General features: G+C 31.6%; 1 protein-coding gene across 2 annotated transcripts; it reads right to left on the bottom strand.

Moving 5' to 3' along the window:
• Positions 1 to 298: 298 nt before the first annotated feature.
• LOC148615683 (uncharacterized) lies at positions 299 to 26,556 on the bottom strand. 2 transcript variants are annotated; one of them, XM_088582174.1, is made up of 22 exons: positions 26,450 to 26,556; positions 20,412 to 20,522; positions 19,511 to 19,962; positions 19,054 to 19,235; positions 18,675 to 18,853; positions 18,085 to 18,399; positions 15,165 to 15,834; positions 14,689 to 14,900; positions 13,978 to 14,048; positions 13,579 to 13,657; positions 12,793 to 12,918; positions 11,542 to 11,691; positions 11,190 to 11,285; positions 10,656 to 10,768; positions 9,742 to 9,812; positions 9,336 to 9,450; positions 7,830 to 7,923; positions 6,780 to 6,959; positions 3,321 to 3,445; positions 2,729 to 2,909; positions 1,433 to 1,540; positions 299 to 1,196 (listed from the first exon to the last, which is right to left on the bottom strand). In XM_088582174.1, the coding sequence occupies exons 2-22, from the start codon at positions 20,511 to 20,513 to the stop codon at positions 1,101 to 1,103; spliced, it is 3,717 nt and encodes a 1,238-aa protein (XP_088438300.1). In that variant the 5' UTR covers positions 20,514 to 20,522; positions 26,450 to 26,556; the 3' UTR covers positions 299 to 1,100. The 2 variants fall into 2 exon arrangements, with proteins under 2 accessions (XP_088438300.1, XP_088438301.1); XM_088582175.1 differs by lacking the exon at positions 26,450 to 26,556 and adding an exon at positions 26,199 to 26,425.

Here is a 26,556-nt window from a genome sequence, read left to right on the forward strand (position 1 = left end):
TATTTTTCATTTCGTGGTTTTTTTTCTGTACTTACGGCATTTTTATCCACTGATTCTTCATTTCATATTTTTTTTTGTACTTTTGGCATTTTTTTCCACTTATTCTTCATTTCATGGTTTTTTTTGTACTTTCGGTATTTTTGTGCACTGACTTCCCTTTGTTTGTAATGGATGTATTTCTATTTCTTTGTAAAACATTGTGGTTCATACACGTAGTTTGTGTGAAAAGGTAAATGAATGGCTCAATATGCACAATATTCAATCTGCTGAACAGAACAAGGAAATAAAATCAAACAAATTCTACACTGAAAAAAAACATTTTATACAAATGAAAATGAGAACAGAAGATTTTCTAAATATCTGAGACATTTGATATTCAAAAGAAAACATTGTAAAACTAGACAACATTGTAAAAAGTAATCATTCACTACCGGTAATAGCAAGTAATACCAAGTCCTAATGGGAAAATTCATTAACTGTAATATATCACCAAAACAATAGCACCAGGCTTCCATTTTGTATTATTGCACAATAACTCTTCTTGTAATTAGAATTAAAATATGAATGAACACAAAAGAGACGAGCCTTAGGAATAGGGATATAGTATATCCAGATTCAATTTACTAATGATTACCAAAGCTCTGTACTACACACTATCAGACAAATGAATGAATGAAGTTTTAACAAGTTCAAGTCTTAACATATCGTACAGTTACATTAAATGACTTGTATGATTCTGATTTTTATAAAAGCACACCTCAAATAAAACAACAGTTAGAAGTCATATTTGTATAAAAATATGGAGACATTTGGTTTCATTACAATAAATAAACACAATGTACAATGATTACAAATGTTATTTTTACAATATACAATGTATTGCACAACAGTATGAGTATTATCATCAAATTATCATAGTTACTGTCTGAACTTATGCTAGTCCTACTGCCTAACTAATCCAGAGATTCACCATACAATCATAATTTGAACATGAACCAGACATTTCCTCTTTTTTACCAGGAATAATCTAAAATGTGTGAAGTTTTTCTTTCCACTGCCCTAAACAGCTAGTAGATGCCTTGATTATCCAGTAGATGATATCAAGTAGATTTTCTCTTTCGTTTACTGGGGCTATCTGGACAGTCTTTATTCTTCAACCTCTCTGTTGCATTGAAAATCATACCTTTCAATTCCTCCTAGAGAATGAGAAACATAAGGCACATGTATAATGATACAAAAAATGATACAAGCCATTTTGTTTTGATAAGACATTTTAATATTTCTTTTTCCATTTTCAAACTTTTCTTTATTCAACCAATTCAAGTATAAAAGCCTGGTTTACAAATTGTCTTTGAAGAAGATAATAAAATCACATTTTAAAGTGCTGTAACAACATTTTTGTTTTCTGATGATTAACAGAGTATATACTAACAGCACTGTGTCTGTACATAAAAACACATGATTTGATGTTACGTTTCTTCTGTATGTGTTGTAGTCCATGTTCTGGTCTAAAGGCTAAGTCATCAGCCTCATTTAGTACCTATGGAAACAAAAAATAGGATGGTAATTACATCGTGGTATTAAACATCATATACTTTTATTGGTTATCTCAAATGAACTGTGACCTATTATCAAAACTATTGAACTTGGTTGCTGTATATTACCATTAGTAGGAGCAAGCTTAAAGCAGTATGGATTCCAAAGCATATGTAATACAACTGCTTTTGAAGGATCTAAGAAGCCTAACCGAATTATAGAATATCTTTGACGTCTTCCATACATGGTTGTCATGGTCAGGATTGACAGTTATGTGATAATTTTTAGTTCCCTTATTACCAGTGAATGATTGCTCTTTTCTAACTTGGATTGCCTAGCCCTTTCCAAAAGCGTTTTACAGGAACACTGGCAGGTCACACGATTCATATAGCTTGAGCTTACACGTAATGCCTATCAAATCATCAATAATACAGCTGCTTATGGATGATCATAAGAAAAAGAACAGCTTTCCTCCGATACGATACAGAATCTAGAGAATACTGGTATGCTGATTACAGCTACTCCACACTTCAAGTGAACAAAGTGAAGAGTCAACTCCATAACTGTTTTATATACATCTTAATTGAGGTAGATAATTGAAGTTTATGCACACAGTTATTTCAATATACAAGTGGATCTAATGAAAGAGCAAAAATAAAAACCATTATATGTCCCGGAGTCATAGAAACTTGAAATACTGTGAATATACACCCCCCCTCCACTTCAAATGATGTTACATATATAACCTACAAGTTCTATTATCTCCCTGTGGAGTCCCCTAATTGTAAATATATTCCTTTATGTAGGGTGGATCCAGGATTTCAGGTAAGGAGAGCATTAACAGAATTGAATGGTGAGCAAAGAAGGGATTAATTTGTTTATGAAAAATCCAGATTTCATGCAAAAAAATAGTTTTTCAATTTTAGGCGGGAAGCATACACAGAAGAACAAAATCCAATGGGCGGTTTAGAAGAAGTTGAGTTTAAAAGGTTTTAACATGTAAAACCCTTAAGTTGGATTATTTCTCTTTAGATTCTTCCAACAGTAAGTCGATTCCTTCGTGCACATCTACTTATGATGTCCAACCTTCTTCCAGGGTGTATGATAAATTGTTGTCATTAACAAACAGAAATGGCACACAATTTATAGTATAAATGAACTTTCTTGGTCATATATAATCTGCAAAACTTACCATTGATAAGTAACAGACTTTCTTAGAAGCCTCACAGAATGTTAGAATTTCTTCAACATCATCCATACATCGACTGGTACCACCAGGGGATGTCTTTATCTGTCCAATGTTTGTATACATTCTACGGGACATCTTTAGACCAGCCTCTTGTAACTGGCATCTAAGCATTATTTCTTTTTCTCTACAGAAAAAATTACACCATGGATTAAATATGACACATGCTGGAACCAGAAATGTTTAAAAAGCAAATTAGTCAATCCTTCAAATCTACTAATTCAAACTGATAACTATGAAAGTTGTTAAGTGTACAGACAAAGGTGCAGGTAGACTGTTTTTGATTGCCCTTCCTTTTCCTGACTTTAACCCTGTTGCAATCACCGCTGTGTTATGAGCTTTTGCCAGGATTGACCTTTATATGAAAATATTTAGCTTCCTTGTTACTAGTGAATGATAGCAATTTGCCTTGAATATGCTAGGATGCCCTTGTCGTACCTGGAATACTTGCCCTTTCAGGGTACTAATGGTATAAGTTCTGATTTTCAAACCAATTCAGAAAGAAATATAATTTTTCTGGTTAATATTATCAACTTACACCATCTCCTGAAAGACTGGTAATGCATGTGACAGTAAATCTTTAGAAGAATGAGAATCTTCTATAATCTTACATAACAACTCTTCTACACTAAATGGTTCTTTTTCTATATTGATAGTAGATTGCTGAAACAGAGATGACTGTTTAAAAAAGAATTCTGCAGATATTAAAGTTAATGATACATTTAATACTAATGACAAAACAAGAGGGTCCCAGAAGCCTGAATCCCTCACCTCCTTAAATGTTTGTCTTTCAAGGGCAATAACAGGGGCCATGTTTTTTGACAGATAAAAAATTTCCGAATCAGTTCTATGCAGAACACACTAAGGAACATTCACATTAAATATGGCTTTAATTGGTCAAGTAGTTTCAGAGAAGATTTTTGAAAGAAATAACATTAAAAATAGAGGAAAAATGTTGAAATAGGGCAATAACTCCAACATGGCTTAGGTCTCACTAACTACTTCTAACGTTTCCATTACTTTACATGTTAAAACAGTAATTTTCAAAGTTTAACTGTGAATTCCAAGGACAAATGACATCTTAAAGTAGCATACCTTTGCAAAGCTGGGAAAATATGGCTTCAAAATCATTATTCTAATGGAACAATGATTGTAGAAATTCTTCACTAAATTTACTTGTATAAAAATACTGAAAATCCACATTTTTACCTTTTCTGCTAACTGACAGCATGGAGACAAATTACTCACACATGTAAACAATATTCATACACTTTGTAGTAAATTACATATATGGTTTTAAAGTACACATTCTCAGCTTTATTTTGACTACTTTTAATCAGAATACACACAAATAGTGCACTTACAATACATAGGTCTAGGTTCAGTGTGTTTTTGGTACTACATAGGGGGGTGGCCATTTGACCCAGAAGGGGTCAGTGAGACCTTAAAAACATTTTATGATTTTTTTATGTTTTTCTTTTTTACATTTTATGAAAGCTTGTGGTATTGCAAGTCTAATAAGACCAAAACTATCAAAATCAGACAAGGGACTACAAAGAAATGGTCATTTTTATATCATGCCCCTCAGTGATATTTTCCCTAAATTACTTTAAATGACAATTTTAGGCAACTTGTCATACCATTTTGATATCTATGATAATTCAAGAAGTTGTAGCAGTTAATATCATTGATCATTATGAAAAAGGGAGAGATAACAACAATTAATATCATGCTTATTTCATCACTGTGTGATTCTTAGTCTGTGCTGTATGACAATTTGAGTACTTTGAATATCCCAAGCAGTGACGTTAGGTATTTCAGGGACGATGTCAAGTTATGAGTCAGTTTTACTGATAAAAATCTTGTTGCTATGTTGTTTTTTAAAATATCTTGTACAATGCACCTCTTAAAATATAGCCAGATTACCAATATCACTACACTGATTTTATGAGAAAATGGAAATAACGAAAAGGAAAGGCAATTTTCCTCAAATTATGCATTTCTCTGAAATATGCCGTAATTTAGCTTATGGTCTCAATAACCACTTCTAACGTTTCCATTACTTTACATGTTAAAAAGGTAATTTTCAAAGTTTCACTGTGAATTCCCAGAACAAATGACATCTTACAGTTGTATACCATTGCAAGCTGGGAAAATAAGGCTTTCAAAATCATTACTCTAATGGTACGATGTCCGAAGAAATTCTTCACAAAATTAACTTGAATAAATAATACTAAAAATCCACATTTTTACCTTTTCTGCTAACTGACAGCATGGAGGAAAATTACTCACTCATGTAAACAATATTCATACACTTTTGCAGTAAATTACATATATGGTTTTAAAGTACACATTCTCATCTTTATTTTGACATCTTTTAATCAGAATACACACAAATAATGGACTTACAATGCATAGGTATAGGTTCAGTGTGTTTTTGGTACTACATAGGTGGGGGGTGGCCATTTGACCCGGAAGTGGTTAGTGAGACCTTAACAGATCAATATAAAAATTTGACGAGAGATAGATCTGATCAGCTGAACACTTTTACCCTTATGTCAGAATTCAACCAAACCTAACAGGTTTGGAGATATATGCAAAAAAACATCTGTCTGACCCCTATGTTATTTTTTTAATAATTGCAGCCATGTTTTCCAACAGATCAAAAAAACCACACATCAGTTCTATGCAGAACACCCTACAAAGTTTGGTTTTGATTGGTCAAGTAGCTCCAGAGGAGAATGCACATTAAAAATAGGGAAAAAACATCAAAAAAAAGGGTAATAACTCCAACATGGCTTATTAGATTGAAACGAAAATTTGACTAGAGATAGATCACATTATGCTGAACACTTAATACTCCCATATTAGAATTTGGCTAAACCTAACAGTTTTGGAGATATATGCAAAAACTTCTGTCTGACTCCTATGTTCTATTTTTAGTAATGGCAGCCACATTTTCAACAGATCAATAATCCCCACATCAGTTCTATGCAGAACAAACCTAAGGAACATTCATACCAAATTTGGTTCTGATTGGTCTTGCAGTTTCAGAGGAGAAGAGTTTTGAAAAATTATTAACATCAATGACTCACGGCAGATACCAAGTGATAGTAACAGCTCACATGGCCCTTGGCCATGTGAGCTAAAAAAAACCCAATCTGGGCCTAGTTTCATGAAGAAATCTTGATTTGACCTAACATATATGTTAATCTGATATTAATAATTTGGGAGTTTAGATAAATCTCATAATCAATACATGTACATTGCTGGAAAAAAATCAAATTATTTGTATGATCCTTAGAAACAGGTCAGATAGTGATGTTATACCTACACAATTGTGACTGTTTCCATGCTATTACAAATGAATTTGATATTTTCTGGCAATGTTAATGTACTGTTTTTATCCTTCAACAGTATCTTTTAATGGAAAAATATGAAGTATACCCAGTAAATATATGATATCATTTTATACAATCTCTATGGAAATACCCCAAAACTGGGTACCTGTTTTCTGCATTAAGGTTTGATCAAAATGAAAAAAAAAGTTAGACAGGAGACAAAATTATGCTTATTCCACATCCTGTATTTGTGTAGTATGAGACATAATAGCAGGATAGAATTTGATATATTTTTTTTAACCTAGACCTAAACACAAAATATGAAGAAGTTTCAAAACATGTAAAAATCATATGCAATATCTAAATTCCATGTGTTATTTATCTTGGTACAATGCATTTTCAACAACATTTTTTTTCTGAAAACTCAAGTCAACCATAACAACTCACTGTAACAAACAACTACAGATAACCAATCAGACTGGCTTACAAATCGGTACCTGCCCATACAGATAACCAATCAGGAAGAGCATAACAGACAGACTTTACAAAGGGTATCTGCCCTACAGATAACCAATCAGGGAGCATAGCAGACTGACTTACAATGGGTATCTGCCCTACAGATAACCAATCAGGAAGAGCATAACAGATAGACTTACAACGGGTATCTGCCCTACAGATAACCAATCAGGAAGAGCATAACAAACTGATTCTGTAACAACAAATCCACCACACACATTAGCCGACACACATTTAGGAAAGACAACTACAATTTCTCCTGGTTTCTGTACACATCTGCTGACTGATACACACTTCTTTATCAACTCTGATGGTGGAATCTAAAAAGATATACCAAATTTATACAAATTGAGATAAAATAGTATTGAAGTTGAACCATTCATTTCTAAAAACATATTTTTTTCTGCTGTTATTTATAAAATCAGTAATTTATTTCATTGTAAACACAACAGTTTATTTTTATCTTTGAAAAAGAACATTAAAACATAGCATTTTGTGGTATTAACTTTGATTTGCTCATAGGGTCTTTACATAGAAACTAGCTCACTATATTTAAAAGCAGTTTTCGGCAGGACGTGTTGTGTCCTCATTGTATGACTTGCGATGTACCATAGTTCTCAAGTTTGTATGGAAAGAATTGGGATTGATATTGCACATGACATAATTTTTTGTAGGTTTAAACCTGTATAGAACTGGCATGTCAGTAGTGCTTTGTGCATATGTGTAGCTTATAGTCAGTTTCTTTATCTCTGATTTAACAAGGGACAGAGACCTTTCTTAACTGATTTTTAGATGTGTTTAATTATGTAATATTTTTCCACACAGTGGCCAGATTTAAAAAGGGGAGGGTTGTTTTGTTTTCACTTTCAGTTTTCTATTATGTTGATGGAGTCTATAAGAGCTGCTTTAGCTGTACCTATGTATAATGTTGTTTCCATGCCAGCTGCAGGCTGCTCTATGGTGTGAGGATTCCTTGTTGTTTACTGAAGACCCATAGGGGGTCTTGAGCTGACATTTTTCATTTTGGTTGTTGTCTGTATAACATACTCACCATATCTATTCTCGTTATATTAATTAGTTTATTTGATTTTATTGTTTTGGATGAACAGTCAAATGAAATGTTAAAAAATATAGACATATAAGAGCTAATTATGTAACTCTTGTTGTAGCTTAACAATAAAGATATTCACCATTACTGAACTAGGTTTATGACTTCCATCTTCAGGAAGATGAGATTTCATTATAGAGCTAAACTTTTCGACCTCTTGTCTTGGTACACAATACCTACAAAATGATTAGAAACATAAAGTGACACAAATATACAAATATCCAAAACCATGGACTCAAAACAAATATACAAATATCCCAAACCATGGACTGAAAAAAAATATACAAATATCCCAAATCATGGGCTCAAAACAAATATACAAATTTCCCAAATCATGCACTGACATAAATATACAAATTTACAAAATCATGGACTGAAAGAAATATACAAATTTCTCAAATCATGGACTGACAAAAACATACAAATTTCTCAAATCATGGACTGACACAAATATACAAATTTCTAAATCATGGACTGACATAAATATATACAGTTGAACCTCGATGTGTCATATTGGAAGAGTCAAAATCTCAGATAACTCGAACAAATTACAAAGTCCCAGCAAACCTCCCCTTATTCCAATAAAATTTTACCTCGGATGACTCAAACTAGAATGAATCAAAACCCGGGATAACTCGAGGTTATCAATCAGTCAGGTTAATGTCTACATGTACAAACACAGCAAATGATGTAAATGTAGAAATAATCATCGATCAAGCTATTTCTGGATTATACTCGACCTCAGATGACATCGTACCTCGGATAACTTGAACATTTTTGCATGGTCTCTTCGACTTCAAATTAAGGAGGTTCGACTGTATTTCTCAAATCATGAACTGACACAAATATACAACTTATCGATCAGAAACTGACACAAATAAATATTTTTCAAATCATGGACTGACAGAAACATACAACTTATCGATCAGAAACTGACACAAATAAACATTCTTTTCAAATCATGGACTGACAACATAATACAACTTTATCGTTAATCTGTACCTTTTACAGATATTTATCTATCACTCGTACAAAACAAGATATCTGTCAAAAAATTGGGAGTGATTATAACATCACCAGACCTTCTTTAGACTCTTACTTGAAACTGACATCACATGCCAACAGTTTGTAGTCACACTACTAGGTTTTTATCAAAAGTGTTATAAAAATTGGAATTCAGTACATCAAATATTACTATAATTACTAAATCTAAATTTAAATTTTTATATAACAAAAATTCAATTATTAGTTTACGCATATACAGAATGATAATTACTTTGGATTTTGATGCTGACCATCTCAGCTAGCACTCACATGCTCGTCAAGATATTCCATATGATATTGTCAGTATCAAATTCAAAAGTAACTATTATTCTACATTTCTCAAATACATTAATTTTCAAACTGAAGTTTGCAATTCAAAATAAGAAAGACAAAATCTGTTGTTTGAGAATGTTATGATTTTCAAGATTTCAATCATAATGGCTATAATACTGAGGGTCAAGCTGACCAACATATACAATTCAGAACTATAAATATAATTAAAACAAAATTTCTCTTAATTATACTGTCCCCCTTGACAACTTACCACAGAACATCAGAGCCTGAATGTGAATAGTTAATCAATGGTAGGAGCTGTGGTGCCTGTGACCAACAAGAAGTACTGTACAACATCCCTGCATGAAGAATTGGAACAGTCACACCTTAAAAACATGTAGATTAATCTTCAATAAGGCTTGTAAATCTGTTATTTTTCTCAGGATCACATAATGAGACTTACAAGTCCAATAATATAACAACAAAGTTTGTTATTCATTTCAGTAAAACAAATAGGAGAAAAAGTCCAAGAGAAACGTTTATTTAGTATTAAAGGACACATACAGTGAAAATTAAAAACACAACAAGAATGATAACATGCAGGTTATAAATCATTGTTTTTAATACATATTTATCATCACATTCCTCTATTGAATCATTGGCTAAGAGTTAAATACCTTGGAGAGGCCCTAAATATTGTAGAACAGAACCAGGTTTCTGGTGAAGTTTGTTCAAATTCCATGGATTTCTGTAATAAATTATAGAAGAAATAATTAGAGAGCATGACTACTAAAAAGATGTTTACAAATCAGTTCCTATGAGATTTAAATAGCTGATGCAGTTTACTTGCCAACTTTCAGCATTGTATTGGCTTTCTTTATTAGTCAAGATATGTTTACGTGATGATTTATGCATCAACTCTATTAATGGTTTTTGCCTCAGTTTACATTTCAGACAAATAACAAAGTTAATACTGAAATCACAGGTAACCAGACTTGAGAGTGAAGTTACTGTTACTGTGTGTTCAATACCTTCAGTGGAATTATCTCTGTAAATATCATGGAATATCTATTCTGCATCAATTACATCAATACATATGATGTGTTACCTTCATAAAAAGTTTCATTAAAATCAATAGAACAGTTTAGGAGGGGTTACATGTACAGGAAACATGTGTATGGACAGACAGGGTGACATTTCACTTCCCTTTTAAAATGTGTATTGCAGTGGATTATTAATAGTATTTATATTTGATTTGTTAGTGAAAAAAAAACACTGATTAATAACGAACCTCAAAAGTAAAGCAGAGATTGATCATATGGGTAAAAATGTCAAAAGAGTTAATTACTCCAATGAAATATCAAATCTATTTTACTCTGAAATAATGATAATCAAAGCAATCTACAATTTCATACAGGCATAAAGAGTGTTTTTATACCAACATTTCACTGTTTATCACCATATAATTTTCTTCATTAGAACTCAAATTGTAATTCAAGCATACACCATCAGAAACATGATAAAACATTCAGCAGATCTTTTTTACAGGTTTATAATTTACCAGTAGCTATCATTTCTGCTGAAGACTTACTTTGCATCTTTTTTAGCAGAAAACCCACTACAATGGTATTTCTGTGTGTCTAGATGTCCACTATGGACAACAACATGTCTGTTTTGTTCCCCTAAAATGTCCCAGTACTGTTTCTGTAATTAGAAAATAACGTGTTACTGTATAGATTTTGAAAATCTGAAACATATCAGAAAAGAATTGAGAAGAGTAACAATAGAGCACTAAGGAATTACCTACGGATTCAGCACTGTACCTGTACTGCCTACAGTAGAGGGTCATATTATACTGAATCCTCTCCTTTTAATCTTAAGGATGATAAATTTAGGAAGCAAGGGCGATATATCAGCATGGGGCAGTATATCATTGTAATATGCACATAACCTCCTATTGTGAAAAAGTCAAATAATACAGACTAATATAAATTATTGTTACTAGCACCTTTGTATTTTACTAATGTAAAATATTGTCAACTCAGTTGTATGTACACATAGTTTGTAGTTCTATGACTAATCCCTTGTGTACACAGTACTATAAACTTATATATGAAGCTCATACCTCAATCTTTTCTATTGGTGTATTTTCTTCACAACCAAAAGCCAACTCTATATTTTTTGCCATCTTACTGAATGCTGTTAGTGTCATATTCTTACCCTGTACAACATAAGAAGAGTTAAAAAAGTAAAGATAAATATATACAAAGGCTAAAATTTTTTGCTCCCATATTATTGCTTTATTCATATATTTATACAGATACTCACCACACACTAGTGCACCTATATTACTCAGAGTTACTCTACTGAATAAAAGTTGATATAACTAGAGTTAAAATTTTCATTACAACTATAAGATAAAAAAATTAATTAATGGAAAAAAACAAAATATTCAAATCAATATTCATTTCTTATACCTTACAATAACAGGTATCTTCTGATAACTTCTTAGTCAATATGTCCTTCACCTTTTCTCTAAGCTTTTGCTTTTCAAGTTCAGGCATGGTGTCAAAATTCAAAAGAAATCGGCAGTAGATATCATACAATTTATTGCCTATATCTGGTATCTAAAGTAAGAAAATTTTAAATACATATAGGATATATCTATCAGCAGTATCACAATTGAGAAAACTAGAATACTGTAAACAAAGTAACAAAATAATAACCTGAATCACTTGGACTTAAAAACATGTAAAACAATTAATTTGTATTTTCTTCACCTTGCAAGGTATATGACAATTATTATCTTCCCAAAGAAAAATATACATATGATCCCCAACTTCAGCACCTGCAGATTGAGTTTTCATATCACAAGTCATACCTTACCCCAGAGCTTGCTGTAACTATGCAGACTTTTTAAATCATGCTAGACTTCTCACAATTAAGCTTCTGGAACATGAAATTGAAGTCATCACTACAGAGATTTTATGGTCGCCATCATGAACTTGTGGATCACTATGGTTTTTCAATGTGCAGCAGAACTGATTGTTCACTGGTCATAGTTTTCCTTTTCTACACCATCTACCCCAGACATAACATTTTATAAGCATGTTGGCGGGTTTTTCTAGAAAAGCACAAGACCCCTACCCTCCTGGAGCACTCGGTCCATGCTACCAGTTTTTTATGGAGTCTAGGTTGCTCATTTATTTTTGTTTCTTCGTTCATATTATTTGGTTATTTCATATTCTTTGTTGTATTTGTCTGCTTTTGGTCCTTGAAATATGTTTTTTTTTTTATTTCCCCTCAAATCTTTGTTGCCTTAATTACTCTTTCCTATAAAATTGTATCAAAATCCATAGAGTGAATTACAAGGAGTTGTGTTGACAGACAGACGGACAGGGTGATTCCTAACCATTTTATCAATTTGCTCCATGTTTTGATTTGGAAGACACTGATACATTACTTCCTGGTTCAAAGCAGATAAAATCATATGTATTATCTATGTGTTGTATCATGCACCTAACTTCAACAACAAGTAATGTCACCCCTATTAGCCAGGGAGTTAACAGTATCAACCCTATCAGTCTGGGAGTTAACAGTGTTAACCCTATCTGCCAGGGAGTTAACAGTGTCAACCCTATCATCCAGGCAGTTAATAATGAATTCTTTGTTTTGAAGTTACCTTTAATGAATTAAAGTAAACATTTCTCCAATAATGACTAACTTACGTGTTTAGGATATCCCATGATATCTGCAACTTTCTGCCATTTTTTCTTTTCAGTGACATTCTGCATGCCCCCCATATTTTTAACGACTCGTGACAAGTGACCTAAATCTATCTCTATCCCTCCAATCTGACAATAAAACATTAATTAAATTAATTGCTTGTACAAATGTGTTTAGAATATCCCATGATATCTGCAACTTTCTGCCATTTTTCTTTTCAGTGACATTCTGCATGCCCCCCCCAAAAAAAATTTTAATGACTTGTGACAACTGACCTAAATCTATCTCTATCCCTCAAATCTGACAATAAAACATTAAGTTAATTGCTTGTGCAACTAAAAATTGGACCAAAAAAAATGGAAAGCATACATTTTTTTATTATCTCATTTCGATAAAATTTTGCTACAGAACATTTAGCATCTCAGTACAATTTACCAAAGAATAAAAAATCATCCCCTATCATGTCAGTAAAGTTTGCCATATAAACAATATTAATTCCCTACCATGTCAGTGAAGTTTACCAAAGAACTGCCCTAAAGAAAAACATTCATCATCTACTACCATGCCAGTAAAACAACAAATTCAAACAGTAACTACACAGCAAATCAAGGGTAAATAGTTAATCTGGTATAATAACAAAAAAGATCAAAGTAAAGCATGGGAAACATGCTTAAAGAACTTTCATTTACATTAACTAAAGAATTTGATATTTCTTTTCATACCTTTGCAAAGGTTGCACCAAAATATTTGATTAGATTAAAGTAATTAAAATATCATTAATAACTTACAACAGGTACTTGTTCTATGATACCATTAGATTGTAGATAATGTTGTATACATTCCATGTTAATAGCACTGGGTCCCTGTCTGAAAACAAACATTATTTTTATTTATCTCTATGGGTAACTTGCACTATAGCAAATATAGAAAAAAAACCTTACCAACTTTATCAAGCTAGTTTGTAAGCAAGCCCACATGCTAGGCCCCAAATGATGCTTAATATTAAAGCTAATGATATACGAAAAAAAGTCTATTATTCCTTTCATCACAAGTTCAACCTCAAGCACTGTTTACGTGTAAAATTATTGATTTTAAGTATTGGGTGATGTTTTTGTTATTTATGCTAACTAACAAAAGTAATAAACTGTGTAGGGAATATAAAGAAACTACTTTTTTTTTCAAAATACCTTTGGTACAATTTGTTTGTAATCTGCCTCTGTGAAACAAATCTTACATCTTCATTTATCTTTCCTTCCAACTGAAAATATTAGAAAATAGAACTGAAAGCAAACTTACAGAAGAATTCCAACATATCCTTCTAATTAAACTCTTCCCCTTTCAAATCTCTAATAATAATCAATTTCCTTCACGCATACCTAAATATGGTACCAAAACTTCAAGTCAGTCATGCATACCTAAATATGGTACCAAAACTTCAAGTCAGTCATGCATACCTAAATATGGTACCAAAACTTCAAGTGAGTCATGCATACCTAAATATGGTACCAAAACTTCAAGTCAGTCATGCATACCTAAATATGGTACCAAAACTTCAAGTGAGTTGTTACAAATCCATGGCGCAGTGCAGGAGTAGTCTTGCTCTTTCATTACATATCATGTTTTTTTTTCACTGAATTTCTTAATATATGTATATGCATCAATTTTAAAGAGAGATATATTGAAACCAATAAATAATGTGTAGATTATGTATGAGTATCAATTCAGGTGTATAATATTGTTTTTATCTGTTTTTAGTATGACATATCACAAAGGCTCTATGACCACATGTAAACCATTTGATTTAAATATGATCTGTACACATAAAAAGGCAAGTGCATAATTATAATTTTAAATAAAAACTGAAGTGTAAATGAATTCTTAATTAAACAGATCTTTGCCTTGAAGGAATCTGGAGGTACAATTTTACACATTCCAAAGGATCTGGATGATGATGCTACTGTCTGTAGATACAACATAGGATTGGTAAATTCCTGTTCAGTTGGGTGGTATACAGGAACTTCTACTAACACAGCTGGATCAGAGATGTCTGGAAACTTCTCCAACCTCTGGGCCGTCATGTACTCTTGTTTGCCTTCAGCTAACTTTTTACCTACATGGAATAGTATAAAATGAAGAATTTCCATTCTAATATTTAATATAAACTGCAGTTTTACTAAGAAGGCAATAAATTCAAACCAACCAAAATTTCTAGAAAAATATCGAAAACATTTCAGCAAATAAATCAAAAGGCTTATAAAGTTAAAAAATATCATTACATGGTTTTATTAATCACAAATTACATTTTTTAAAGTCTACTGATGAATATTTATTTATTTGCTAGTATATATATATTCATTATCAAACATCAACTCACCTGGTTGTCTCCCTTTTTTCCTCACCACATGATCATCTTTCTTCCTTTGTCCCTTTTCATCATCTTCATTAATTGTTGTATCATCTATAACCTTCTTTTTAAAGTCTCTGTCTTTATTCCTTGAAATCATTTTTGACACATTTCTTCTCTTAATTTCTTTTTTTTCTTGTTTTAATTTTTTCAACTTTTTTAGTTTTTGTGAAAGAAAAACATTTACTGATGACAAAGATGTTTCAGAATGTTGTCTTGATGATGACCTTGTACTAACACCTTTAGACTCTATTGAAGTTGTCTTCTTTTCCTTGGGTAACTGTTTAATTTTTTTGATATTTTCTTTCAGTCTCGGTTTTCTTACCTTCATTTCAGTCTTAAAGAGTCTACTTTGTTTTATAGGAACTTTTAAACTGATTTCATCATCCACGTCTATTCTACTTTCTACCTTTCGTTTTCTCTTTTCTACCTCCATCACAGGAGAAGGTAGTTTTGATTCTAAACTGTCATCAAGATCTTCAGTCTCAACATATAAGCCAAAGTCACTGTGTCTAGCTTTCCTTGGAGGTAGACGGGAGGCAATATAATCTTCACTTTTTTTTCTTCTCTTCTTGGCATCTTTAACAGCTCGTTTTAAGTGTGTTCTGAGGTTTTTGGCAAATAACTGTTGTTCTAAGCTCTATCAATAGCAAAAACATTAAAAAACACTTTTCTATCATATAAACTAATGATTCAGTTGACAGCAGTTGGACTAATACTTATACTTCTTGCCATAATATGTTTATTCTACTCTGGAATTAAATTTCAAAGACCTAATTCATTCCTTTAAATACAGGTTTGCCAAAGGCATATCTCTGATCTACTTGAATTAAATTATTAATGTAAAAAACAACATTTTCTCAAAATCCATTTTAATAAACAAATAGCTATAAACACTGAAATACAAATATAAATAAAGACAAACAATATTAGTATGAAAAATCTAAGGATAACATATCAAAGAAGCGAAATGCATACTGGTATATGTACATGTAAAAAGAATTCAGGGAAACTCACGATCATACTGATTGCATGAAAAATACCAACACACCCTCAAAATAAGTTTACATGGGATATTTTGTTCAATCATTTAATGTCTAACCACTAACAGAGAAATTTTCAAACTGCCTCTGTGGAATTTAGTGACTGAAAATGTCATGTAAAATCCCTTAGTATTACAGAAGTGTACAAAGTAAAATATTTTGGAAAAGGGTATAAGTCAATAAATGTTATAATAATATTTACAAATCATATTTATCTATAAATGAAAATTCACCTTAAAATGAAAATCATAGCAAAACAATTAAATAAGAAAAAAAAACATTAAACAGTATCTTTATGCATAAACTCTTTGTGTAGTTTACTATTATCAGTTAAATCTCATTTTCCAATGGAAAAGAAAGAGACTATACTCTACAGAAACAGGCTTAAATTCTGCTAATACAGTATGCTACCAGTAACAAATGTATAATCTGTGTCAAGTAAAATTCTAGTTTTTACCTGAATTATTGAGACAGTAGACTAATAAGTAATAGAGAGTTATTGCAAGCAATGAAATATTACACAGGGAATGACATTCACTTTCTGTTGAAATTGTCCAATTGGGCAAGAAGTTTACAACATTCACTTGTCCAAAAATATTATTAGTTTGTCCCAAGTAATATCTCCAATTGCATTTTAAGAAATCTGATTTCCACTTGTCCAAAAGTCAGTTTTACTTTCCTCGGGCAATAGGACAACCTTTAAAATCATAACCTGTTACACCCATCATGTCTAGTTGGAAGGTAAGTAGTAATTAATGATACAGAGGTTTTAAATAAGCTTCTTCTAGCTCATTGTTATATGGCCAAAAAAAAAATTCTTTACCTTCCAGCTGTACACATATTTCAATTGCTGGGTAAGAAAACGGTAAGCATATGTAAGCATGCACTTATAATATTATATACTAGTATGGAATATATAGCAATACAAGATAAAGAAATAAGGGGAAAACATACTCCTGGTTATTGTTTTCTAACACAAGGGAACAAAACTAAACAATAATGTTTCACATCTATTACATAGAAACAGACATCCTACACTCAGGTATGGGAAATAAAGTCTTACAAACAGACCTTGAGTCATCATTATGATCTTCCCCCATTTTAACCGCAACATGACCTTCAGTAACTTGTACTAAGTTATTGTTACACTGATGTGAATTATCAGAAGGAACATTATTGTTACTCTCTTCTACTACTGAAATAGCACCATCCTTATCATTGCTTCCACTATTGTCACTATGACAACAATTGTTATTATGGTAACATATGCTATGGTGACAAGCTCTGGTTGCTGGTGAACTAAAGTCAACATTCTGTAGCTGTCTCATAGCTTTGATCAAAGAAAATGGAGGAGATGGTTTAGGCACAATACAAGTACTGGCCCTTATAGGAAAATCCTTACATTTGACATGAAGAGGTTTGGATGGACATACCTCTGTATTTTCTTCTTTTACATGTTTAGACAAACATAGAGAATTATCAATGATCTCTTGAGTACTTTTGGAAGATTTATTTCCTCCTCTAATCTTCGTGTTAGATAATATGGCACTTTCAGAGGTAGTTATACTGTTGTTATTGCATACATCATCTGTAAAATTGGGAAAAATTGTATCTGCTGTTCCAGCAGAAAGTGTCATTTCATTCCCAACAATCACTTTTTCAGAAGACTTATCAAGATTATGATTAGAAGGAGTCATGACTGATGCTAAACTAATGTCACCACAACCTGACCCAGTTTTCTCTACTTTCACTACATCAAGGTTAGTAAGGTTACATGCACTACAATCAAGCAGACTACATAAGCAGACATCTGTTGCTACAGCAGCTACATCTGATGAAAACTTTACCTTTTTGTGTGATGTACTATCAGACTGATCATTAGTGAAGAGACTTTTCTTTCTGGATCTTTTATCCATGGAAGTCAGTGTTGCTACAGCCTTCCTCTTCATTTTGATTCTGTCAGATTTGGCCATTTTTGATGGACTACCTTTAAGTTTTGTAGGAGACTTTCTCTTGACAGGTGATGTTTTTACCGGTGTAATATCAAGATTAGCAGATCTCATGGAGTTCTTTGTGTGTCGTGTGGCTAGACCTCGAGCAACATCAGGAGTTCCAGCACTGGCTCGGGCTGCTTTCTTTGTTGGTGTGATTAAATTTTTCAACTACAATAGCAAATCAATACAATCACCATTAAAATGATATTTTGATGAATTGGAAGATAATCAAAACACATCCAAGCTTTAAGCATATCATACTATTGCTACATTAGCTGACCACAATTAAACACATATAATGTAACATGTAGTATTTCTTATAATGACTAAGGTCCACACATTAATTTCTCTTCAATGATTACAAAACTGGAAAACTTAAGTTCAAACAGATTTAAGTAATAAAGTATCTAAAGATCTAAAGTAACATAAAGGCTGAAACTTACTGGAGAGATAGGACAGAATCCCTCATCCTGACTAACACTGGTACTTGATGAGGAGGGTGAGCTCTCTCTACCATGTCGTCTACCATTAGAGGGTGTAGCAGGATAGCTGGAGTCTCCACCATTTGAATCTTCTCTTGTAAAATTGTACATGTCCATATGTGGTGGTAAAGCACTAGTACCTGCAAAGTACTGGTATGTTACAAGCTCACAACAACCATCAAGAACTGTATAGTGTAACCCTTTGTGTTGTATATTTTTAAATTGATAGTAGAACATTTCTACCATTAAATTTTTATACTACATACACATTTAAATTTCATGCACCAAAATGTTTATATATTTTGTAACGTTCTATCTAGTTATACTAGTGTATGTATACCTCTTAAACAAAGGAATGTAAGAAAGTCTTCAGTTTTTGCCCTTTTTGGAAAAACCTTAACAGGAGGAGTTCTACTTGATGAGCCTGTACTGGATTGTTTTACTGGTGTTGAAGAAGGTGTGTAGATATACCCATAGCCACATCCATGCACCTGGGCAAACTTTCTTTGAGCAGAAAACTTCCTACAAAGAAAAGACAATTAAAATTAAAGAATATACGATCATATCAATATCATAGAACTCATGTACAAAGATTTCTGAATTAATATTTACTTCTAAAATCAAAGTAAAGAACAATAGCTTTCAAATAAATAAATGAATGAAATCTTATCTTGATGTTAGATTTTCAGAACAACATTTCACAACACTCAAATGTTAATGTTCATGGTTCATTCCATTGTATTTTGTACCAGATACAAATGACATAAATGCACCTAAAGTTTCTATAATTGCTTTACCTTTTCGTTTCTTGACTTCCTGATGAGTTGACAGAATCTTTACTTGTTTCATCTGTGACAGAACTAGTGCTGATCTGACATTCCGTTTTGATTGCTTTGTGAATATCAGTACTGGTATTAGATAATCTGGTTCTTCTTCTAAGCTCTCTTTCTTCAGATTTAACCTTTTTTCTCACTTTCTGGCGTATGCTGGAACCATAACTGTGTCTCCTGGTTTCCAATCCTACTGGTTTCTGTACAATTTTCTCGACACTTACTGACCTAGTTCTCTTTGCCTTTGGTGTAGTTTCTACACTATGACTTTTAACATAGCTGCAGCCAGGTTCTGCCTCTTTCCCAGCAGAGCCTTGATCATTAGGATCAGAGTTTTGACGTTTTACATCATGAAGTGATGCATATAGAGCTTTTTTCAATTCTTGTTCCTCCCTCCATGAAAGAACAGAGGAGTTATCCTAAATAAATAGGTATTTTCAATCATCACAGAGCTCAACAACAATACATTACTATAGTTTGTGCGAGTTTTCATGAGAAAAAAGTAGCTGATGATTAAAAACAAAAAGCTTATTTCTTATTCAACAAATCAGTAAAATGCATATAAGGTTTGGAAGTTAAATTGCCATTAAGAAAATCTTTAAGCAGTTTAGAAATTTTTATTCTTTATATAATTGCACTGCAAATACATGTAATTATAATTAACTGAAATTACATTAACTCTATTGAAAAAATAATGCTTAACTACAAACAATGTAAATTAAGTCATTGATAAAGTTTATCATATTTTTTTTTAAATTTTCATAATCATTTTACAATTTACCAGAATATTTTTTTGCCATGGTTTGTGTGATTGAATGATAATGGGAATGATACTTATTATAAATTTTTAAGATGCTGACATACATACCCAACTTTTAGGTGAAATATTTCTCTTTGGACGATTTGCTAAGGCTGGCTCAGCGATAACCGGTGACTTTTTCATTTGCTGTGGTGTTCTTTTGTTTACCATTATGCCTATCTGCAATTTAGAAGAGTATATTGTAATCATGAAAATGATAATACAGTTCAAACCATACAATATTAAATATAAATAATATCCATTTTATTGTAGTTGCATGAGGACTGATTTTTTTCATAGGTCAATAGTTTTCTTAATACATGAAATCTAATGTACAATGTAGCATGATAAAAAATTTGAAGGATTCAAGAGAAGCAGAGATTGGTAAAACTTTGAGTTCAAGCACCCCCAGTTTTGGCTGCATATTCACTTTCAGTTTTGTGTGTATTTTCACTATTATGTGGTTTTCTATTTTAAAACTTAGTCCTTTGAATTGTAATACATGTATTTATAATTTGCTTTCATTGGGACTTCACTTCCAACAAATTAACTTTCGATGTTGGGCATACAGAAATGGTAAGAGAAACATCAAATAAGAGAGAGAAAAAAAAAACAACCAATGATTCAAAATGTCATGGTAAAATAATGCAGGTTCCTTCTTATGGCCCAATTTCCATTTAAGGTTCTTTATAACATCTAATGCAGAATACAATGAATACAGTAAAAATAATAACTAAAAAATGCATCAGAAAATACTTAATCTACTAGGCAATATATTTTCAATATGATAGTGGAGTAGGTTTTATGAAAAATAGTCATTTTAACTTTGATCTAATATTTAGAGATGTTATTAAATAGTTATAGCTTTTTTGATACAATTAACATATGTATGCAAGAGGTAACAGGAAACAAGACTAGTTTTATTCTTTTTTTGCCTTATAATACCAAAATCAAAATCATGTACAGAAATTTACGTCATATTCATCTTTGTGTCTTAATAGTTCAAATCTTTCAATTTTCATAACAAAAAAATTGAAATATTTATAATTATTATGCGCTAAACATCTATTTACCTGCCAAAAAAAAAAAAAAAAAAAAATACTGTTTACACACAGGTTTCACCTGAACAAAGTCCTCCTAGCCATATTAAATGTGAAATAAAGTCATAGCTTGGAAGCACTGAGAGCCTGATAGTAGTCTGACAGGAAGTTGGGTCTTTCAGAGCTTCCCAGAAAATCTGAAGTATGACGTTAAACCAGTCTAATTAGCTTCAAGAAGTGACAAGAACCAACAAGATTTCTAGAAAATGTGACAAGAGGGTTAAAAATAATATCAAGAACATTTTTGACATTATACTGGTTGACAAGTAATTCTCGCCAACTGATTTTTCGTCTTCTCCTGTTAAACAAGTTCATGCCCTTAATTTAAGACAAAATGATTAACAGATTGCTGATATTTTGCTCTATAATATGAGCTTTCATACATTTTTTTTCATTGAGGAATGAAATTTTTATGAGCAGATGGGTGAGAAGTGCTTCTGACATGAAAATGGCAAGATCTACACTCTGACCAGTAATCTACATTATATATTTGACTTCCTCCTCTTAGAGGTTACACCGGCAATTAGACTGATGAAATTGAAATACATGTGTACATGTATTTTCTACTTCTACTTTAAAAGGACTTTTCAAATGATTTATTCCAAAGTTAAAAGAATACATAAAATGCAAAGTTTCTGGTGTTTTATCATAACATGGCAATAGGAAAAATTGTATTACTTTTTAAAATAAAAATCAGACTGAAATTTAATTTTACCAGGGAATTTCAGTTGAGTTATATTAACCCAAAAAATTAATAAATATTACATGTACTATTTTTTTCATTAGGATTATATGTACATGTGTCAGTAAAAATCAAATGTAGGGAAAATTCACAGGAAATATTATAAAGTTACAGTTTATACATGTACAATGTATTTGGAGCTTTTTTATGGGAAATATCAATTGTAAAAGATAAAAGTTGTATTTTATCGTTCATTTAATATCAATTAATACTGAAATTAAATAATTTTATATTACATTTGCACACATGTCTGAAAATTTGAAAGTTTCATTTTTATCCAAAAAAGAAATTAATAAAAGAAATGAAATATGATAACAAAAGTTTTTTTTTTCATTTGCAGGGAAGCTATTTATTTTGAATCACTTATTACATGTATTAAAAAAAGGGGAGGCCACATCTACCAGATGACAATATCCAGGACCCAATCTGCATAAGAATTTGACTGCTTTACAACTAATAAATGGTCATTACACACTGCAATGAAAATAATTGAGAAAATATGGCTATAATTGACATGTGCCAGGGTTTGACAGTAACTTCTTTACTTCAGTGGTCAACAGGACTACTTCAGAGGTAAAACTGGTAGTCCAGACAGTAACAACATTTCAGTTCTCAGATCTTATGAAAAATAAGGGAAAATTTTGATAACCCATAGGACTACCATTAAAAATTTTCAAGTAGTCCTCTCCAAAATTAGGGTGGCACAGGACTACCGGACTACTGTTACTGTCAATCCCTGTGTGCACCATACATACTAGGATGTAGGATGTTCTTGAGGATTATGTATGATTTCAAGCATTGTAACACATCAATATTTTTTGTGACTTTTTCCTTAGCAAATGTCACTGTGACTTTTTTCAGTTAACATAAAAGTCAAATATCAATGGAAATACAAACATGCATTAAGAGTACATAGAAAGTTAATACTGGTACATGTGAAAAGTAGTATAGATTTACTTCACATACTATGTAATATTGCAAATCAATATCACTCATGACTAATTTATATTTTTTAAGGAAAAAAGGTAGATGCATATTATAGCCTATTTTAGTAAAAAATAAAAAAGAAAATGTACAAATTATAAATGATATATTAATTGTTTACCATAATGTCATACATCAGATTTTTAACAAATAAACAAAATCATATTCACTTTCTATAACACGTATCATTTCAAAGTGAGAGTTTGATTTCAATTGAAATATAATTGTAATAACATGTAGCAACTCAAAATTAGGTGTTTTATCATAAATGGTATATTCAATGTTAAATATACCTCTAAAAATGTAAATAAAAACATTTTGGTAGCTTTTAATACGGGAATCTTTATGTACAGTTATATATGAAGATTTCCACTGTAATAAATCAATTTTTAAATTTTTTGTTGTTGTTACTTTAATTTGCAAACAAATATCCCTGTGTCAGTTGTTAAACATATCTGAACTTAACTACATCTCAAATAAATTCTGATATTAAATCATAAAGCAGAAAAATGTGTGTTCATACAACTGAAAAAAAAAACAAAATATAGTTTCCTAATTATGATTTCCAAAATAATAATAAACTGCAAACTTATTTTTCAAAATATTTCAAAAGGATAAATAATAAATATATAAATTGTCACATACATGTAATAATACAATTCAGTTTTATATCAAAATGCCAAAACTTATCGAGAACAAAAAAGTTCTGTATATACATGTACATGCATGTTCAGAGGTTTCATTCATTTTGCAATTCAGGTACCTTTTCTTTTGTAGAAGGTACTTTTCACCATTTTCTTTAATAAAACTATATGAGATTTTAAAATTCTGGAGGTATATTGTACCTTTCAGTAGCTAAGAAGAGTTAAGGTACCTGCTAGCGCCTCTTAATGAAAGGCCTATATGTTGAATTAAAACATGGTAAGTACACTAATTCATCTACAAAGTCCATAAGAACTAATTTTTTTTTAAATTTAAGTTAAACATACTTAAAAATTTCAAACCTTAAATTATAAAAAAAAACAAACTTATTTTTACAGTTAATTAGTCATTTCCTGTTCTACATTGGATATAGGTGATGCTGGGGATGAAGGTTTTGTTAATTAAGGGCCAAAAAGCAATATTTAACCTGGCATTGGATGCCAGGTATGAGGTATGCCAGGTATTTATCGGACTATGTGGCGAGCTGTACTGTATCTGTCTAGTTTCTGCTTTATCTTCTGGTAACTGTGAGAAGGGATTTAGTAGGTACAATCTGATCATGACCTATCTTAGGAACGGGGTCAAGGTGTCATCAGTCAATTCCCTTCTAAACATCTGTCTCCATCCTTCTGATTTGAGGAGTTTCAGGTTGAAAAGGGCTTTTGAGGTGTGTTGTTTGGCAAAGGACAAGAAGATTTTCTCTTATTAGTTGAGCGTCAGTTCATACCAAAATAGTAGCTTTTGTCAAATAGTAGTTTTTAGACTGAATGCATCAAAGTTTTATCATGATGTAAAAAATCTATTTTTCTAAAAGTAACAATTTCATTTTATTTACGTAACACATGTTTTCTCATAGAAAATAACCAGTGTCCTCGCTAGAGCAAAATGGAGGGGCGCCGCGCCCTGCCCCTATCAAGCCTGCGCCCCTCAGTGCCCTATCAGCATATCTGAATGTCCCATTAAGATCACACACTTGCTATTTACCCCAAGCCAATTAGGAAGAGTCGCCTTTACAATATCCTGTAATAATTAACCCCGACGTACATCTCAGGTAATTATCGGTGATTAGCGGTTTATCACCTTTGATGATTATGAGGATGTACCAAGCCGACTGTAGGGCTAAAACTACTAGTGAACGATGTCAAAGCCGAGAAAATTGTATAATATAACGGCCACCAGTTGTATGATTTGATTCAATGTATTGTTCACGTTGCCTACACAGAAACGCAAACTACTCCTTCTTCAAAATGAGAAGAAGAAAGTTGCAAGGACCAACCAATCTATAACTTCTTTCTTCATGAATAATGACAATTCTCGGTTATAAAGATTTCATGTTTTATGATAATAAAGATTTATACTCCTGCTCAATTGTTTTTGTATGTATTATCAAGAATACTGAACTGGATCTATAAAAATAAATACGTCAACAAGGAAGTTCATTACAATTTCAAAAATAGATGGTATATTTCTATTTGTCCCTGACCATTTTCTATGTTTGTTTTGAGAAGTGGAAAATATTTTTTCTAAAAATCATCGTAATATTCTCCTTTTAATATTTTTTACGGACTCGGATTGTCGTAGTTACCGTAATTTATTTATTTTATAACTTTGGACTCATTTTTTACTCATTTCAACGAAGGCAAATGAGATATTATTGCATTTTGGTACATGCATTAATATGTAGTGCTTTATTAGCTTTTGTAATAGATAGTGCATAGTTCATAATAGTTATGTAGTGCTGTTTTTGTTTTCTTGTCATGCTGTTATTAATTTTAATAAATTATATGTACACAATTTCATGTTTTTTTTGGTTTTTTTTATGTATAAGCCATATTTATCTATAAAAATGTTACAGCAATGAATGACTGAAGTCATATTGATAGGTTTCAAACATAGAAATAAGAATAGTAATCAGGTATATGTACAAGAAACAGCCATAAGTATACACACTACAAACATATAAACAGGACAAAAATGAAGAAATATATCTCAGAAATGATACCATACACATTAAAACAATTAATCAAATCAACATTGTCCCTTTCTATTTGAAAAAGCATGCTATGCTGTAAAGTGCCCTCTTCCCTGCGCCCCTCTATTTACAATCCTAGCTAGAACACTGATAGTGATAACAGTTATTTTGATGTGACATTTATTGTATTTATTGTTACGTCTGTAAACTTAAATAAACATATTAAGCGTGTTAATCTCTTTAGTGTATGATACTATTAACTATTTACAAAGTTCTGCTGCCCATATCATATGTGGTTCGTGCTTTACCCAAAAGTGACTAAAGCCCTCAAAATCCTAGCTAATACCTTGACCTACCTCATAATATTATTACATGATTTCAATTGTAAGAGGTTTGTGCCTGCAAGAACATTATTCCAACCTCTTACGTTGATGTTGCATGCCAAACTTAAAGGAAATGTTTCATGATTTCAATGGATGTAGACAGCGTCATTATAATATAATATGGACTTTCAAAACAGGACCCTTCCTGACGATTTCGAACTTCCTAACTTGAAAACAGCAATAAAATATTTTTAAGTCATGAATAAGTTTTAAAAAATATCTACTTTTCATTGATTGTGAAGGAATATATCACATCTAGCACTGAAGTCGATTCAACCAACTCACTTTGTCGTCAGAAAAAAGTAAACAATAACATGTGCTTCCGTTTCCG

This window comes from Perna viridis, chromosome 5 (assembly GCF_037379345.1).
Source record: "Perna viridis isolate PV_CMFRI_1.1 ecotype Kerala chromosome 5, ASM3737934v1, whole genome shotgun sequence".
Lineage (NCBI taxonomy): Eukaryota > Metazoa > Mollusca > Bivalvia > Mytilida > Mytilidae > Perna > Perna viridis.